Source organism: Neopsephotus bourkii, unplaced genomic scaffold, assembly GCF_033783945.1.
Source record: "Neopsephotus bourkii isolate Nb327-2 ecotype Australia unplaced genomic scaffold, CSIRO-AGI_Nbou_v1 NB_1292, whole genome shotgun sequence".
In the NCBI taxonomy this organism is placed as follows: Eukaryota; Metazoa; Chordata; class Aves; order Psittaciformes; family Psittacidae; genus Neopsephotus; species Neopsephotus bourkii.
Genome location: NW_026901776.1, coordinates 2,766,437 through 2,786,038, shown reverse-complemented (window position 1 = coordinate 2,786,038; position 19,602 = coordinate 2,766,437). Strand labels below are relative to the sequence as shown.

The 19,602-nt window shown below is 35.7% G+C and overlaps 1 protein-coding gene across 2 annotated transcripts in view; it reads right to left on the bottom strand.

Annotated features, from left to right (window-relative positions):
* FMN2 (formin 2) overlaps positions 1-19,602 on the bottom strand; it is a 165,841-nt gene that overhangs the window by 131,429 nt on the left and 14,810 nt on the right. For both annotated transcript variants that reach the window (XM_061365734.1, XM_061365735.1), the window contains exon 3: positions 11,910-12,076. In XM_061365734.1, the coding sequence (XP_061221718.1) occupies positions 11,910-12,076 (167 nt within the window). The remainder of the gene's footprint in view (positions 1-11,909; positions 12,077-19,602) is intronic.

Sequence of the window (19,602 nt, the reverse complement as noted above, 5' to 3'; positions counted from 1 at the left end):
TGCAAATACTATAGTACAGAACTGGAAAAAAAAAAAAATTCAAGTTACAGGATGAAAATACAGTATTATCATTCAGTAGTATCTTCTTACAAAGATAATAAGTATTGAAGAGACATCCAAAGGAAAGAGCAAGATAATTTAACACTTTTTGGGGATAACCTCTACTCTATGTGAGTAAGGTTTTACTTGCCTAAAAATAAGTTGGGATAAGAATGATAATACTCTATTGACAGCAATGTGCCAAGAACAGACAAATGCTAGTTATAATGTAAAAAGCTTTTGTTTACAGAGGATGCCTCAATCAGTCAGGGTCAAAGGAAACTCATTAGATCTTTCTAGCATGAAAAACATGGCAAAAATCCAACCATATACACAGACCTTAAATAAAGGTAAAAATAATGGATAAAAAGCTTAATACCAAAATCACATCATGTCCTTTACATAGCCTGGAACGCTGTGTTTCTTGAAAAGCCTATCCTTTTCCCGTTAATATGCTGCTGCATTTGAACATGCAAACAGGTTTGATTAATGCAGTTTTTTCAGTTACTTAGTACTTTCCTTTTGTCTAACTCCAGTGTTTTAGAGGATATTTTTGTTTCTTGTTTCTGTTGAATTTCCAGTACTGTGGGAGTAAAAGAAAGAGTCATACCTGTGCATACTGTAAAGAAAAAGTGATGGATTTTTGTTGTTAGTCTTGTTTCTGTATCATCCGAATCTCAAAAACACAGAGGAAATTAGGATTTGAAAAAGCCATCAAGGGAAACTCAGAACAACTCTTTTTGCACAGTCTACTACCTTACACACTTCAGGGAAAACAGAAAAAAGCAAGTTCTACAGAGGGTTAGCTGAGATTACATGTAGGATTATATGGCAATACACCAGAAAACAACAGACTGTAGATGACATTGACATAACATGAATGAGGAAGACAAACAGTTAAACTGTTCCTGGATGCAGTATTTCCCCATGCCAGTTCTTGAAAGACACTACAATAATTGAATAATAAATTTTTGAAGTATGATTAACCTACATGAACTAGGATGTATGCCTCAGAATTATTGTCCAGGTGGGATACATCATGAAGGTAATAAAATATGAAGTACCTATGTTCCTGCTGATAGCTATGAACACTTAACATATTAAGACATCTCACAACTTCATAACTGACTCCTAACCCAACATGGGAGCATTGTTTTTGTGTATAAAAGACAATACTTTTTTGTTTGTGTGGTCTTTTTTGTTTTGAGATTCTTGTCATTCACTATTCAACATGGAGAAGGATAATGTCATAGAAATTTACAGAAGTAAACCTAAACTTGCAAGGGACTTGCACTACAACCAAAATGCATTCAACACATAAACAAGGTATTTAACAACAGCTACATTTAGATTACATGCAAATTTATAAACATAATTTAAAATATGAAAAAACACCATGATATAAAGGTAGTCTGAAGGTCTGGACACCAAGTTGATAGACCATAAACTACTTTTGAAATAGGAAAAGATTAACCCTGTCTCCACTTTCATGCTCTTTAAAAGAGATGAATCATTTGAATGTCCTAATTCTTACTCACTCAAGCTACTTTCCAAAATCTAATCCTTTACCTCTTTTCTTTAGCTCTTTGTCAGTTAACATACTAACTCATCTCATTTCTTCTTTTCCAAATCTGATAATGCCATAAATGTGCATGGTTATTAGAACATTTTGAAAAAAAAAGATATATGCAGCCAATTTTATGATGTCAAAGTACTATTCAAGAAAAGAAACAGAATAATCCAAATAAAATATAGATTTTCTTTTATTATTAATAATTACAATACAGGCATATACAAATCTGGATTTCCACATCCAACTTTTTCTCCTTTACTCTTTTCAGAGGAAATTTTTTACTAGATGCAGTTTTAAGTACAGCTAGTTAATTCTCTTACCGTGATCAAGCTCTGAATACATCTGTAATTTCCACTTCATCTTGCTCAGACTCCACTAAGCACTTCTTTTGAGGGGAAAAAAAATATATATATATATATACAATCTTCCTGCAATGAATTATCCCAGTCTTATGTATTTGGACTCATTTCTGAGTGGACATTGAAAGCTTAAAGCTGTCTGAGTCCAGTGCACTAAATATGATGTCAAGAAGAATTCTTGTTTCCACACATCCTTACACAGCACTTTCCAGTGGTTCTTAAAACTGCAGAGCATTTGAACATGGGCGAGGCAAAGTGCCTGCAGGATCTGATGGTACCTAATCAATAGACATTTTACCACTTACAGATGCTAGCATGTAGAATAGAGTCACAGTCAGGTCTGTATTTTAACTCACTCTCTTCCCAGCCAGCTCTCAGTAGGCACGAAGAAAGGCTTTTTGTAACAAATTTTCATTCTTGTGTACCCTAGTGTTATAATTCAGGTACGTAATAGATTAAATATTATCTATATTCCTTCACTGCTTGAGCTAATGATATGCTTGCTAATCTTTAAGATGGAAGGCAATACTGTAAGATACTCAAAGTAAGGGCCTATAGCAAATGACATGTAGAAAGAGGCTGGCAGACTCAGAACTAGGGACATGAGCTAGACCAGCAGCAATCATCAGAAGGCATACTGATGGAGCTCGAGCTTTCAGAAAACGGGTCACACATTTTTCACACAGAGAGACCAGGTTTGTTCCCTGGGCCACAAACTAAATCAGAGATTAGTACATTCCACTGCAGGAATATAATGTGCAACCTTAAACCTATTCTTTGGCAGCTGTATTGCTCCTGGAGACAGGCAGGTAATACGACCTTCAGTTCAACACCACTTCAGTTTTTAATCAACTGTTTAACTGCTTCCAGTTCAAAGGAGAAAGAGAGCCATTGTGAGAAATGCTTAAAAGAGTTACAAGCGAGACAGAATTGAAACAGCAATAAATATGTACACATCTGCCCAAACTGGTTGCAAAAGCATGAACTAGCAAGGTGAAAATAAAAATCTGACCAGAAGTCAAGAATTCTTAAGAAAGAAAGAAAAAAAAAAGAAAAAGCAGTCAGATCACGCAGTGAGATGGGAAAAGTGGGGCAGTACAAAAGCATGCTGCTATCACAATTAACCTCTTCAGCTCAGCACAGCAGTAGATGGGGGAAACACATTAGGAGTACATTTAAACTTCCTTACACTAGAGTAAATTGGTATTAACTTCCCTCTCACAGGAGAATGGATAATTGGTACATAAACTCTGAATAATCCCGAAAGATACAGCAAGGTCGTGAGAGGCCCGAGGAAGCTTAAGCAAGCAAGATAAGAAGAAGCTGTAATTCAGTGAGTTATGAGAACTGTGGACTGTTGGCAAGCTTTCGAGGCCAAGTTCTCACACCTGTGCTTAACCAATTATATGCTAATCACTAAGGATCTCCAAGACATGTATCCAATCATAATATGCCAAATCACTGTAAGTGACTGTAAGAAATGGTATATAAGGATTTTAAGCTTTGTAACAAATGGGCACATTGATCGTTCCTGCGTTGTCCGTGACTCCCACGTTGACACATTTATTTTCAAATTGTAACCTTGGAGAATTTTTCACTAGAATGCCAAACATTCAAAGGTATCAAGAGGAGGGGACAACAGAAGGATCGGCATGGCCACAGACAGGCATAAATGGGCCTACTCATTAAATCAGTCTGGATGTGGACAGTCTTCCAATGGGAAGAGCTGGAGGAGGGGGGAGACAAAAGTATAACTGCATTTAAGGTGGAACCAGGTAAACTCACAGAGGAATTAATTGGTTGGGGTTTTTTTTCATTCAGGAAGATTAATCATTCTATATACTTAGCATGCAACCTCTAAAATGAAAGAAAGCCAATTTCATGTTCCCAGTGTATATAAATAGTTAACTGGACAAGCAAGGTTTTAGTTCAAGAAATTAGAGCCAGACTGCCTCAAAATGCTCGTATCAGCAGAAGCTTGCTTTATTTTAAGCAGCTTTTAAAATAAAGAAATCAATACTATCAAGAGTGGGGAAAGCGATTTACTTTTTGAACAGTTTCAGTAACAGACCACTGACAGAGCATGGCTCTCAGCTTGCACTACCTTTTGCTTTTTTTCAGCCTTGGAAGGCATCTGTGCTCACAGCTAACGTGTCATAATATTGTAATATATGGCTGAAGTAGCACTTTACCCTCATTAACAAAATTTCATGCATCAGCATTTTACTTGAGTGACTTTTTTTAAGAGTACTGATATGTCTCAACATTAATTTAAAAATACTTCAAGTATCAAAAAGCCATGAAACTTTTCTTTCCCATGAAATGACTTAAACCTTCTCAAAAAAAGAGAACACTCTTGCTTAATCCCATCAAACGTTGCTCAGGATTCAACATCATATCTGGGGTATATGAGAGGCCAATATCTCTGTAGTTAGGTCCCTCATGGGGAAAGGAAATCAGAAAACTATATTTCAGATTTCCACATCTATTCTCATTCTGTTCCAGGGTTATTTTTTGTGTCTTTCTATTCTCTGAGAACTTCTACATTTAATATAGCTGAATAGGTTGAACTGGTGAGCTTACAACAAACAGTCCTTAGAAGAGGGAATGGTGGTTAGCCTTATATAAGACACAAGAACCTCTACATCTAGCCCCTTTACACATCCAACTTGAACTCCCTCTAGAAAGACCACATCCCAAGACCTCTAGGTTATCTGCTTCTACTTAGACCATCTGACGGGATGTCCTTTAGCATCCCCCTTTCCGTAAATTCTAAGCTGAGGCAAGAAGCTTTCCAGCAGGAGTTGTTTTTATGTATACTGACACAGTTATGCCATGAGTTTGGATTCTGATAGATTTGAATTTTCTGAAGAAATCTGTTTCATTAGAAAATTCCTTTCACCTCTATTCCATTTGAAAAGGTAATTATCACTGCTGTAAAAACTTCCACTTGAAGAGACATGCAATATAGACAAATTCAACTGTCACTGTATTTCCAACTCCTAGGTAGAAAAAAAGGCATTGTGATATGCCTGTCACTCTTACATGAACTGTCTTGGGTTCAGCAGTAGCAGTCATTTTTCTCCTTCTTAGTAGCTGGTGCAGTGCTGTGGTTTTGACTTTCAACCTGGGAACAGCGCTTATGACACTGATGTTTTTAGTTGCTGCTCAGTAATGTTTACTCTGACCAAGGACTTTTTGAGTCTCATGCTCTGCCAGGGAGGAGGGGAAGCCAGGAGGAAGCAGAGACAGGACACCTGACCCAATCTGACCAAAGAGGTATTCCATACCACAGCATGTCATGCCCACTATATAAACTGGGGGCAGTTACCCAGAAGGGTGAGATCACTGCTCAGTCAGGCTGGGTATTGGTTGGCGGGGGGTGAGCGGCTGTATTCTCTTCCCTTGTTATTTCCCTTATCATCATTATTATTGGTGGTAGCAGTAGTGGTTTGTGTTATACCTTAGTTACCAGACTGCTCTTATCTCAACCTGTGGGAGTTACATTCTTTCGATTCTCCTCCCCATCCCTCCAGGAGCTGGGGGGAGGAAACGGGGGGGGGGGGGGGAAGAGTGAGTGAGCAGCTGTGGGGCTGACTGAGCTTAAACCACGACAGAACTAATGTCATAAAGGAAGCCATAAAATAAAGATCTCTCGAGGTGACAGAGTGACCACCACCTTCACCCTAGGCACAATGATTGTGAACATTTCAAACAGGTGGTGTAAACTTAATCAGTACATGCCTTTTGAAGCAGTTCTTTGGAATAACAAGCAGGTAAGCAAAGTTCTTTGCAATAAGAAACATAAAAACTTAGCAACATATAAATACCTCAGTCAAATAGCATATAAATACCTCAGTCAAAAGTGTATACAGTAGCATTACTACAAGTAAGCAGAAACAAGAAAAGAGAAAAATACACTGCTAGAGAACCACAGGACCAGATGTAATAACTATGAAATTAATATGCAATTAAAATCTTTTAAAAGGAAGTGGGGAAACAGTGTAACAGGAATCCTTCAGCTTAGTGATAATCCAACTGTTTCCATTTTACTATGCTCAGGAATATCCAGAGTTGCTCACCACAAAAGACAAAGTGTTAAAAAGTGTGATGGGGCAATGGAAGAGGGAGAGGAGACACGGGGGTTTTGAGTCAAACTCAACTGCCATGGCAACCTACATGACAAACAGAGATTAAGACAGCTGACTAACAATCTTTTCTCTGTTGCATCCCACAATTTTCACTTGTTAACTTTTAAGTCTTACTAGCTACTGACACCCAATGTGCTGACCTCACAAATTTCATTAGATGGACTACCTTCAGTCTTCCACATTTTACTCACAAGCATTGCAGAAAGCCTGAAAAAATGCTGTATTGTTGTCAGGTTTGTGCTGCAGTTCAGAAGAGAAGTTCTCCTAGCTGAAGTCAAGTCTTGGGAAAGTTGCTCTCTGACTTTTGAAAAAGGAGTCAGTCTGCAATCTGTTTAACTACTAATTTTCAGACTGGTGTAAATGGTGCAAATAAGGTAACTTTAAGTAAAGTCTTCATGTTACTAACTCATCTTCCATCTGACCTGCAAAGTCCCACCATCTGCTACCATTCAGCAGAAAGAAAGGAGCATCTTAATTTTTTTAAAGAGTATTTGCATCACCACAGGTGTCCAGGAGATATTGGGAAAACAGCCATTTTTATAGCATTTCTCATTTTTGCTGTCTGTCTCTGTGTTTTCTTGAGGAAGCTTTATTTCAGAAACTGATAATAACCTACTCAGTCATTGTAGCTACAAATTACACAAGGCACAGTCCCTATCACAACCTGTCAAACATGCCTATGTATAAAATCACATCATAACACAGTAAAGATAGACACCCTGCAGAAGATGTCCATTTAGCTCTTGCATTATAGAATGTGCTGAAACAGTTTTTAAATCAAGAAAACATTAAGTCAACACAGTAACATCATTCAATAAAAACACTAAAAAAGATCTCAAGAGAGCTAGCCCAATCAAATGACACCACAAATAAAGAAAGATGAAAGCTCAGTATGCATTTGAGACACACAGAGGAGGATATTGATGGTTAGTGCCAGATGAAAAAAATAGTTGTTGGACCTTTCAGTGGATGTTAGGGATAAAGTTCCCCAAACAAATAGTATAATATGGATACAACGCTATGCTCAGTTTTCCTCTCAAAAGAACTTACAAAACCACAACAGAAAGACTCTATCACAAAATCATTAAATTTTTCACAGATTATTTAAGTGTTTTAAACCTAATGTTCAGAAACAACACACAAAACTACTTGGAAAGCTTGTCAGAAAAAAAGCAGACATCTCTTATGAGAAAGAAAAAAAAAAGCCCATAGCTCAAGACTTCAGAGTGTAAACTGGAAAATTTGGAATGTAAAGTCATAATTAGGGACTGGACATCCACAGTGTGTGGGAAGTGCAACTACTGGATAAAATGCTAACACCAAGTACAGTCAATATTTCTTAATATGACATAACGAAATGAATTTACCTTGCACTGATAGGAAACTGCCAACTTCTTTTATTGGTGTATGAACAGTTTAATGCAAAAGTGTATAATTTATACATGTTACTGGTAGCATTCCAAAGATAGGCATCTTCTAGCTTCTGTGATACATCATTAACAGGAGAGCTAAGCAGGAGATGAGATCCCTATTTGTTGAAAATTGTAATCCTTCAACAGGTGGCTGCAAAACATCCATGTGGTTATATTCCTGGCAAAGATGCACTGTTTAGCTAGCTCAGCCTTTTGTTTATTTTACTATAATAGGATAACATAATGAGTTAACATGTTAAAAAGCTTAGGACTACTCCAGTGCTACAGAATTGCAATTATTTAATAACACGACACAGTCATTTGTGACGGACAGAATTTTTCATAAAGCATTAATTTCTTAAACATCAGAAAGTCAGAGGATACTTTAACTTGAAACTTCAGAAGTTCTCTTGTGTATGGACAACTATTAAAAATGGAAGCATTTAAAAGGCAAGCAGGCAATAGTTATTCAAAAGGCAAGTGATTTTTTCAGAGAACATTTTCTAAAAGGCCTTTGCTAATCTATCCTTCAATAAGTTGCCCATTTTCGTGCTTGGCCATCTTTTTTATTTTTATTATTTTATTATTTTATTTTTTAAAACTCTTTTCTTTTATAAAATGCCAACTGAAGAATGAAAGGCTGTAAAGATAGCCTGACAAGTAAGAACTCATGATATACATGAGGCAGTAACTAGCAGTCTCTCCAGGAGATGAGAAACTAGTAAAAAGGGCTTAATATTTCCAAACAATGCATCTGCCATTTACATTCACTTACTCTTTAAGATACTCTTTACATTTCAAGAAGAATAGGTAGGAAGAACTATGATGAAAGCTTCTACTGCTTATTAACAGTAAACACCTTAAAAATCACAACCCTGTCTTCTTCTGTTATTTCTAAATCTTTGCTCAACTTTTATTTTTCAGACTAATCTTCTATTCTGATCATCTGCCACAATCTGTCTGGAGAGAAGTAACTGACAAAACAGAACAAGGGAGAAGATAAAAGCTTTCTTATGAGTTTTTAATACAGTTTTAAAGTTTCTATTCTTTGGGCTATGACTTGGAATTTGACAAAAATTGATATACTTCAGGAATATGCCATTTCCAATCATCATCAAATGTATCAAAAAACTACCCAAGTTATAGGCCTCTGAAAACCAGATGCCACCCGCAGCATAAATGTGATGACAGCTGCTAGTTCTCTGAAAAATTATGCTTTCATTGGGTATTTGTTGGTTCTTCACATTTATCATATACTAACAAAGAAGTAAGCATCACAATCCACAAAGTGTAACTTACACCAGAAATAAAAAGTCTAAGATTTTAATTTAAACTGTCTTCCAAGAGCCAATATAATACTAGCCCAAGAAACTAAGAGCTGTGAAAATTGTCTTTACTCTTAATGAATTGCTTAATTACAGTCAGAAAGCGTGGAAGAGAAAGAAATAGGATCCAATGAGAAAAGAAAGCAAGGCCGTACACAGTTATTTAATGGCATGATGTGGAGGCCCACACTGAATCCTGAAATATCTCAAGACACACATAAAAACAACAGATCTCCCTTGTGGTACTGAGAAAACAGACAAAAGATTTGGATACACAGTTGTAAGACAGAAAGAACTAAAGGTTACCACCAGGCATGAGTAACAAAGATGACAAGAATATAATCAGTGTGCAACTGCAAACATTTCAATACAGCAGAGTTCAGCATTAGCCATGTTAAATTAAATTCACTGGAGGACATCCAGAAAAGGAGATCAGAGTGAAGGAATAGGACTTTTAAATAATCTGTTTATATTCATCTTAAGCCATGAGCAATAGATCATAGAGTGAACAAAGCTTACTGAATTATTTTCATAAACTGTAACCTAGCATCTTCAAAAAAAAACAAAGTCTGTGGGACCACAGTTAAGGGCAAAGGGAACTGTGGATTTTATCCAACATTTAAAAAAAAAAAAAAGTAAGTTAAAGCTCAGAAATACATGGGATCAGTCACAAAAGGGAAAAGGAGGGATTCAAGGAAGGATTTCAGAGGAAAAAATGTTGGCAGTTCTGCAAAAAAACATACTAAATGAGTGACCTAAGAGACTTTATCAGAACCAGACTAAGATAAAAATCAAAACAGCCAAATGAGTAACATTAAGGAACAAGCAAGCACCAGAACAAGATGTAGCAGAAAGGACAGCAAGGTGTCCGACAAACCTGGGACCAGGACAGAGTTACAGAAGCTTTGTTGATCGCAGTTTCAGCTGAGTAAAAGGACTGCAGCCAAACTGGAGGCAATCCAGGATGAACTAGAGGCACATTTTATGAACTCAGAGATGAAGGAAGAATATGGGACTGGCTGTGTCCCAATTTTGGAGTAAGGTCAAACATGATGAATCTCCTAATTCTAAATGGGTGAAATCTAAGTATTACTTAAGGCTAGTCTGAGCCCTCTGACTTTGAAGTAAATGGTTAGATCAACTTTAAAATTCTGTTCAAATAAAGTAAATAAATTAAAAAAAAATAAAAAAAGCAAAGCACAGAGACAGACACACAAGGGGAGACAGGTCACAGATGTTAAATGTACTGTTTTAAGCAATATACAGTATCACCATAAGCTTTTTCCATACTAATTGTTAATTGTTTAATTTCTTTACTTAACCATTGCCATTTATCTTCTGCAAGTTATTTTATTTACTCACTCTAAGAAGCAAAATCAGCTAGGAGAAACCCAGTTTGAAATTCTCAGCCACTAGAGTTTATACTGCAAGGTCTAAACATTTTCACCCTTGTAAGGCATGTAACGAATAAACAGGTAGGTGTTCCTGCACTGTGGTCACCAAGGCTGAAGCAGAAACATATTCCCAAACTCAACAGCAGCAGCTCTTGCCTTTGTGACATGTAAAATTCAGTTGCTGAGATCTTAGTGTTTAAGACCAATACATGCTCCTTTAAAGCAGATGTACTACCAGTTGCATGCACAGGGCTTTACGCCACTTCTGACATAGTTTTACAGAGCATTATCTATTTAGGGGACTTACACATAAAAAGAGTAACAGAGCATTTGTTTCTTACTGATAGTCCAATTCAAATTACGGTTATTGCTAAACCAGCATTATCTCACATTGCTCCCTTTAACACACTGTTCACATGACACTATGCAAGGCTACTGCTCCTTTTTCAGGAAGTCCATCCTGTCGAATAGTCGATGAAAGATAACCGGATTAATTCACTTACTCAGACAAAGCATGGTATACCAGTTAGGAAAAGAGCCTCTTCTGCTTCTTTCCAAACTGTTACTTTGATAAAATCTGTTTATAAGTGAGAAGCAACTTTTGTAAAAAGAATATTGTGTTCAATACTCTAAAGAGATTAGCCGAATACGTGGTAAAGCCAGGAGAACTTAAAACATTGACAGACTGTTTAAAAAAAAACAACACACAAACAAACAAACAGAAAACCAAGAAACATGTATTTTCCAGTAACTTTGAGTAGATTTAACCATAAAAACTTTCACATAGTTTATGAATTTAGGTTGTCTGAATAGCCTCAGTTTTATAGTCACACTCAGTTTTTTTAATTAATTTCAAAAAGAGTCTGAAAATGTTTTAAACATTTGTTTCTTGAAAAATGAAACAAACCCCCCAAAACCCAACCCCAAAAATACAACAAAGATTGAACACTTTTAGAGGGACTATGGAGTCATTTTGTAGCTATGCTAAGTTATCTAGGCAAGTTGTTTATTTTAAGAATTCATTGGATAAATTTATTCTACTCATTTTTCCTTCCCCAGTTGTGTTAAATTATTCTTCTGGAAAGACGAGAAAGATTCAGAGAGTTAAAGGCTCATGTTCTTTCATATCTATGCCAATCACTTTTTGAGTATTTCTAACTAAGCTTCAGCTTAATGTGTAGAATAAGGATGATCTTAACTATATGAGTAAGGTACTAAGTAAATTAGTTAATATTTGTACGTTTTTCAAAAGTCTTTTCAGGGGAGAAAAATTGCCTATCATAGCCATCCCTTATAAGTTCTGTAACGTTTTGTGACATGCAGTTTTATGTTTTGGTGAAGCAGCTGTTGGACTGAAATAGAGTGCTTTGATTCAAAGAAAAAGACATAATGGAAACAACAGATAAAGGATAGTACAGCAGACTAAGATGATTTTAAAAGTTAAGAAATCAGGTTGTGGGAGAATCTTGAAATTTATGCTTACCAGGATACTAAAGTACACACCTGAGCTCAGAAAAATAGTTGGCCACTCTCGTAAGGGTAATTTTCATTAAAACAACTAACAGAATTCTCTCAGGAATGAGGAGCCATTGATAAATCATGTCCTGCTTGGCAAAAGAGATAAAAGAGCTAAAAAATAACTTTTTTAGTACTTACATCAAATGTGGGTGTGCTTTGCTGGGCACTCTGATTGCATGGTTCTCTGAAGCAGTCAGTGAATGGAAGCAGAAGACCCATTGCAATAATGCGAGAACAGAATTTTTCAGCTTCTTCTTGTGGTGCATTTTCCTGCTGGCTGAAGAGCTTTTCCAGCAGAGTTCGCCCTGCCAAGGTGATGACACAGATCAATAAGAATTTGTAGCTATCTACAGGACACAAAGGTTTAGGCATTACAAATGTGTATGAAACATCCCAATTATTAGAATTAAAAATATGACATAATTTATTTGGGGAAACCCTCAATAAAAGAAAAATAGCAAAAAGCCACTGATAACTATCCTGCATTAGCTGCATTTAATATAGTTTTAGGGGATCAGAGTGATCCAAACCAAAATTCAGTGCCACAGGCAGCAATTCAGAGAAGTAAAACTTTTAATGAGTGAGAAGAGACTTATTCCTATTATAGGGCCAGATTTCATGATCAAAGTGTTTTCCTTGTTATCTCACTTCAGCATGAAAGGAGGGCTTATGCTATAAAATATATTATAGGAGACAATGACAGAGGTTTCAAATACCATTATGATGTGTGCAGTTATCCAGAAAGAGACTACAAAAATTAGTTATACACACAAGCTGCAGTAAAATCTACATTGCAAGAATTTTAAATTGCTTGATTAAGCTCTAATATGTCAAAAGATGCCAAAGTTCAGATTTACAGGATATAGATAAAGAGATGAAATAGATCTACTGGAGGAGAGAAGGCAAATGGAGTAATGAATTTAATTTCATGTTTTAGTGTGGACTAGCTGTGAATACAATTTTCACCTAGAACAGTTTCTATAGTCGGTTTTTCCACCCATTCCCTGGAAGCTAAAGGTATTTTCCAAAAAAAAAAGTAATACACTAAAAAGGATTTTAGTGTTATTTGAAGTAGTAATAACAACAACAGTAACAATAATACTACTGGATTTTACATAAAAACGCAAGATTTCTGTTTGAATGTTGATTTTATTAAAAATCTAAAACTTCCCAGGCTTTCTGAACATAAAAGATTTTTCTTTCAAACATCTGGATGCAATTTAAAAAGGATCTTGTGACATTAGCTCAGTTTCTGTATTATTTTAACTTCATGTGGCAATGCAGCCTAAAATAAACAATGCATTATAAAGTGTTAGAAGTTATTTCTAAGATTTTCCTCTCCACATCTAAAGATCTGCTAATTCTGAATTATTAGTCCAAGTTTCCTAGCTTTTTATTGACACAATACAGTACATTCAAGAGGATAATCTAGGGAATAAACTTGTACGAAAAACAAGTTTTGTTACATTTGCTGATTAATTTGCCTCTGGTCCTTGGTTTCACCACATATAAGTCAATGTTAACAAAACTGCTTATTCAAAATACCCCTCTATTCCACAGTTGCAGCAATGTACAGCAATTCTCTACGTGAAGAAAAGCAACTGTACAAAACCATGGAAGTGAAGCACAAATATGGAGCTATCTGCCAACAGATATTTTCATGATTTCAGCAATGTTTCTTTGGAGATGTAGTTGCCAATGCTTAGTAGTGTTGTAAAAGACCACTGAAAAACCTCTAGCTACTGCCCTCTTACTGAAATAAACAGATACTCCTATCTATAAATATTGAGGTTAAGCTATGTAAGCAAATTTTAGGAAAAATAAGAACATAAGACTGGCATCACACTGACACTAGAGCACCAATAGATGGCACTTCCACTAGCCCTTCTGGGGCAAAGAACACCATATTACCACATTATCAACTTATTTCACTAAGTAAAGTTCAACAACATGGAAAGTTGTCTAGTTAAATGAGAGACTGCAAGTGATGAGGATGAGTGGGGAAGTCAATGCTTCATGTTTATCTGAAGTGCACATAAGAAAAAAATAATGAAAAAATAGAAAAGAGAAAGAGCACTTCACAAACAAACCAAAAACAGGACTACACCTTTCTTTATGCTACATTAAAAATTTAAATGTTATCCATGAATTCTGAATGTCAGATTTAAAATATCTTTTTTTATTTGTCTGTATGTTTCAACATTTAAATAATCCTGTCATGTTTAAAGACTCTTCTGCACATACAGAAGCAAAATAGCCTCATCTCTTCCCCCTTTTGCTTTAACCTAATTAATAGGAATAATACCCATAAATGACAAACCAGGAAATACACCACCCCTCCCTTTTTTTTCCACCTTAATGCACCCATTCTTTTGCTAATTTTCATAGCACTTCTTAACAGTCTTGGTCAACATGGAATCAGAATCTTAGTTGCTATTCAGTTGCAATTTAACTTGTGGTTAATAACTATCATTGCTTAGTGATTATTACCTGTTGTCTAAACACATTTTAGCATTCAGATAATATAAGTATACATGTACGAAAAAAATTAACTTAATTTCTCTTACTGTACCATGTATTACTTCATTTTGTCCATCAAACCTGAATTGTTCTCCCCAGTGTATTGGTAGTCTTATAATAAATAGGGTAGTAAAAATTATTTAATGATATTAGCTAGCATATTTAACTTGAAAAAATCAACAATTCAATTCAAACTAACTTTAGTACCAGTAATCTGTCCTTTGCATCAAATGTAGGTTGAGTCAAAGAAATAAAGGTTCTCCACACAAAGGTAATCATGTTTGGATAAAGCTGCGTTCTAAAGCTGCTTATGTATTCCTTCCAATTGCTATGGAGATATGAGAACAGAGACAGAAATCTGAATTACAGGAATACATTTTGCCTGTTCAGTTAACATATTTTACCAAATGCAAGCTGGAAAAAAGTTTAATTTTCAATGCATACAGAAGGAGCTTCACTGTGAACAGCTGTGCAAAAAAATAAATCTCTGTATCAACAGTAAATGGGTTATTATATTTAAAGCACTTTCTGGGCAATATATTAGGAACTGACTGTTAAGCCACTGAAGTTTCGTACCTAATCAGCTAGGGCTTATCATAAATTGAATGTTCATTACAAGTGCCAGAACCACCCATCTCTCATCAAAGTTATGAAAGGTACAATACATATTTTCCTTAAAGGTAAGTGAGGAGGTAAATCCTACCAAAAGAAAGTGTGTCAGTACTTTCTCATTCCCTTGAGACACATCATTCATTTCCTTGAGACAACACCCAGCCATGATGAACCTTCCAATATTATGGCACTGTAGTTCTAGACAGGGCTGAAGCTTTTTTTACATGAGAAAACATTTGAAAGCCATCACTTACCAAGAAGTAGTGCCTCCCATGTTAAGGGCATCTGATGTTTTTTTCCCCACCTACTTTTAGCTAAAAGCCAGTTGTCACTACAGTGGAAGCATTCCAGCTCCAAAGTCCTCTGCAGCTGAATCAGCCCCTGTCTCATTGCCTTCTGGCCCTACCTGTGCCTACACCTGATGTCAAAGCGATCTTCATGAAGCAGCAGATACGACGTTTTTGATATAGGGCAAGACAAAGGTTAAATTTTTGTTTTGGTATAATGAAATACCTCTTTAATACTGGACTCCATAGGCTTTTAACTACCTCTGTCTGGAAGCAGAAATAGTTTTCCAGCATCCTATCTGCACTACACATGCTTTTAACTAATTCAAATTAAAATAATTCTGTGTCATGTGTTGACAGCACAATGTCAATCCCTGCATCTATTCATTAAACAGCAAAATCAAAACCATATCTGTATGTAATACATAGGCTAAATTACAGTCAACTTCAACCACAAGATTTTGACCTAGACCTTTTCATCTTTGGTTTATAAATAAAATGCAGCAACAACAGCTTTTTTCCTCAGACACCATTAATTACCTCATATTTGTAACTTACATGAGGTAACACCTTCAATAGGAAGATGATTGCAAATAACCTGGGCTAATTATATGATTAACGTTTTCGGAATTAGCAAATAATAAGCTGATTTCTGTTACAGGTTAAATGCAATGGTAAAACAATTTCTCTAGGTTTCCTTTACATGCTGTGAAAAATAGTAAAGAACAAAGATCACTCAGATCAAATTTTTCCCCTAACAGATTAAGTTTCCATTTTTTATATTTTAAACAACCCTTCTTCCTAGAAATCCCTGATCATGAATCTCCTGAACCCTATTCTTGCCTTCCCCCAAGTATTAGTTTGACTTCAGATGGGAGACATATTAAGTTCTGAATTAGAGAAGATCTGCAGCTAAATTTCAGCCTTAGATGAAATCAGTACTCTGAAGATCCTGCCAAAACCCTTGGCAAGTTATGACTATGAACTCCTAAGTTATTTTTTAGGAGGTTAGAATGACTTCTTAAATCCCAGAGAGGGATAAAAAGATTTTTCTTTTCTTACAAAGAATTATACAATTAATTAACTAAAAGAATGTAAGCATTAAATAAATCTGGAAATTTTGGGTACTCTGGCCTTCTGTGGATATTCTATGACACTTCTGTTGCCATGGCTCAGCCTGGGTCTTCTGGCTCACCATCCAAATTCTATATTCTCCACTTCCATGTCATGGTCACTTCCTCCCATTCCCATGAAGATGAAGCACTTTGAGCTTGTTGCCTCCTGTATGACATTACAGGTCTTCATACTATCCCTATAAGTAACACTGTTCATACAAACCTCCTCTATAGAACATGTAAGCTATTAACTGCAGAATGAAAATTTACAAGTTCCAGTATGGTTTCTATTCATACTTTTTGAAAAAAACCCACATGTAATTGTATTCTTGAATGATCATTTTCAACTTGATTTACCGCAACTGCATTTACTCAAATGCAAGGTAGAGGGAGAAGGAACCTACCAAAAGACATTCTTATAAACATTATTTCATATAATAAATAATGAAATGTAAAATCTCAACTATTACATAAAATGCATATTTCATATAATAATCCCACTTGGTACCATCCTGACACAGCCAGAGGTTCTCCCTTGGCCTGGAGAGGTGTCTGTGTGTATGTATTACACCTCCTCCCATACAGCAGCAACTGCTATAGACTTTGGCTATCAGTACTGATAATGTGAACCAACTTGCCTGTCATGAGCTGCACTATGAGTCACTTTGGATGAAGAGGTTGCCTATTTTAGAAGGAAGCACATTTGCTCTATTACAATTACCTCATATTCCAGGGCAACTTTTTTTCTCCTAAAGCAGACACTAAAAATAAATATCTACACTGTTCCAAAATGCAGGTCTGCCTTACACTTTATTGTCTATGGAATTACTGAATGTCGAAAGCATGTACAGTACTTTTCACAGAGAAATACAGTCAAATCCCAACTCAATGAATTCACATCATAGCTCTTTGCCTGTCCAATCTGCTTAGAAGACCAACCTTTCAAAAAGCTATGAGGTAATCAATAAAATACTTAAGAACTAGCAATATCACGAGCATGTTGTTTCTGGCTTTGGATTTACTTAATTATTGAAAAGAGAGGTACAAATAGAAGGGAGAAACAGAAGAAAACTACAGTAGTCGGTCACACTAAAAAAAACACACATGCACTGAGGCACTGCATTGCAGCAGAACTTGCAATAATGTTTCTCTAAGGATCCTGGTGTTATAACCTCACATTTACCTTTAAAAATCTGTCTCCTATCCTTACACTGCATTTGCAAAAGCCTGGAGCACAGCTGTCAGTGAGCACAAGTTGAGACTAATGATAAAAATTAGTTATACTCTGAAAGCTCTCCCTTCTGCTCCTCTCCTGCAATTCTCTCCTCTAAAAACTATGCTGCACTTTCACCATTAGCGCAGCAGCTGTATCAGCACATCTTAACCTTTACAGACTGGAGACAGACTTTCCATTTTAGTTTTTCCTGATACAGAGTGAACAGCTTCAGTATAACACCAGTTCTGCACACCATATTCAGAGTCACATCAAGGGTTAACTTGATTCATGCACGTACTGCTTACATCTTCAAAAGCTCAAATTGACTTGCCTTTTTTTCCCCCACTTTACTCTTATTTTTTTCCACTTTAGTGAGATCAGAAATGCTCACACAGCAAAGAGATTTTATAAGCTTTGAAGCCGTAAGTACCATAGGCCTTGCTTTATTTCTGGGAGATAGTGCAGGAAAAAAAGGAAAAGGAAGAAGACATGGACAAAATAGGCTATTTCTGTTTAGAACATGTTTTCTATTTGTCTCGCAAAATACAAAAAGACAATAACAGTCTTTTTCTTAATATTATTTAGAAAGGATTACAATTATTAAAATAATCCTATAAATTAATAAAAAACAACACAAAAGGAACAGTAAGTAGGGAAAAAGAAAATCTGATATTTACAGCTTTCAAAAGTTAAGAAACACTGTATGTTAGATATTTGCTGCCCCATATATGTCTACATCATTTCTCCTTTCCATTTTTCCCTGTTTTTCTTCCTACATATACCACCATCAAGGTCACAGCTAAGCGAAGCCTAAATAATCTGACAAAGAACCTGAACTGCGCAGCACCAAACATTTCCCAAGATACCAGAAGGGGACAAACATGTCTGAGACACAGAAATACTGCAAAGATTTCCATATTTACAGATGAGCTAGTAACTGCAACTACATGTAATTTCTTATATACTTTGCAGTACAAGTTTTAGTCTTTCATCATATATCCCCAAACTATACAGCAAAACCTTGCTGAATCATTTCCCAGGGGCAAGTCAATCACACTTCATTTTCACATTCCGGCAGTTTAACATGCTTTCCTAGTTCTCAAATACACAAAGCACTCAGTAGACAATACTTCACATATAAACCTAACACTTCAAGGATTAAAAGTATTATATTTCTTTAATATTTTACTTTAATTTCATAAACTTTTCATACTGCAAGTTTTTCAGCTAACCTACACCGGTCAGCCTAAAGTGCAACACGTGACTGCTGAAAAGACGTGGTTTTTAAAGGTGTGTATGGAACTTCAGGAATGAAACAGAACTGGAAATCAGTATTCTAATCATCTCTTCAAATGACAAGCCGAAGTCCTGGATAAATTAAATATAAATTTTCACTAAAAAAGTAACAAATTAAGTTTGCCTCTTGCTTGCCTGAAGAATAACCTGGGAAATTATGACCAAAATTCCAGGATTAGAGAATTCATTTATTGTTCTTTTTTTTTTTCTGCAGAGTTTCTACTCCTCTGCTGATTTAGGCTGGGAAACTCTTCCAGATCTCTCATATTCTGAGCTTGCATTGGCTGTTTTGTTTTCATTTTGTTTGGGTTTTTTTTTTTTGTTGTTCTTTTTTTTTTAAGGGATTGAATTTTCATTGACAGATACTTTCATAAAACCACCTGACAGCTTTCTCACAGCTTGGTTACATAAAACATGGAAAACTGACCACGCAACATGCCTGTGTGCACAATGTGGTTGCATAACTAAAAGAAAAGAACCTAATCCTTCTACTATAAATAAACACAAATTAGTTTTTGTAAGTCTAATTTCCAGGCAACATAAACCTTAAAAATAATAAAACTAGACAAGGTCTAGGGTTATGGTACAAATTACTATAATTCTGGCATAAAGATATTTCTTTTTGTTCTTATTATCAGCGTAATAGCTAGTATCTGCATTCACTGCCTGCATACAAAAATATTTTTTAAGGGGAAAAACCCCCCAAAGACTATATATATTGATCTCTTCACATATTTGTATTGCATTTATATATATATATGTTTATTCTTCATATGTATTTATAT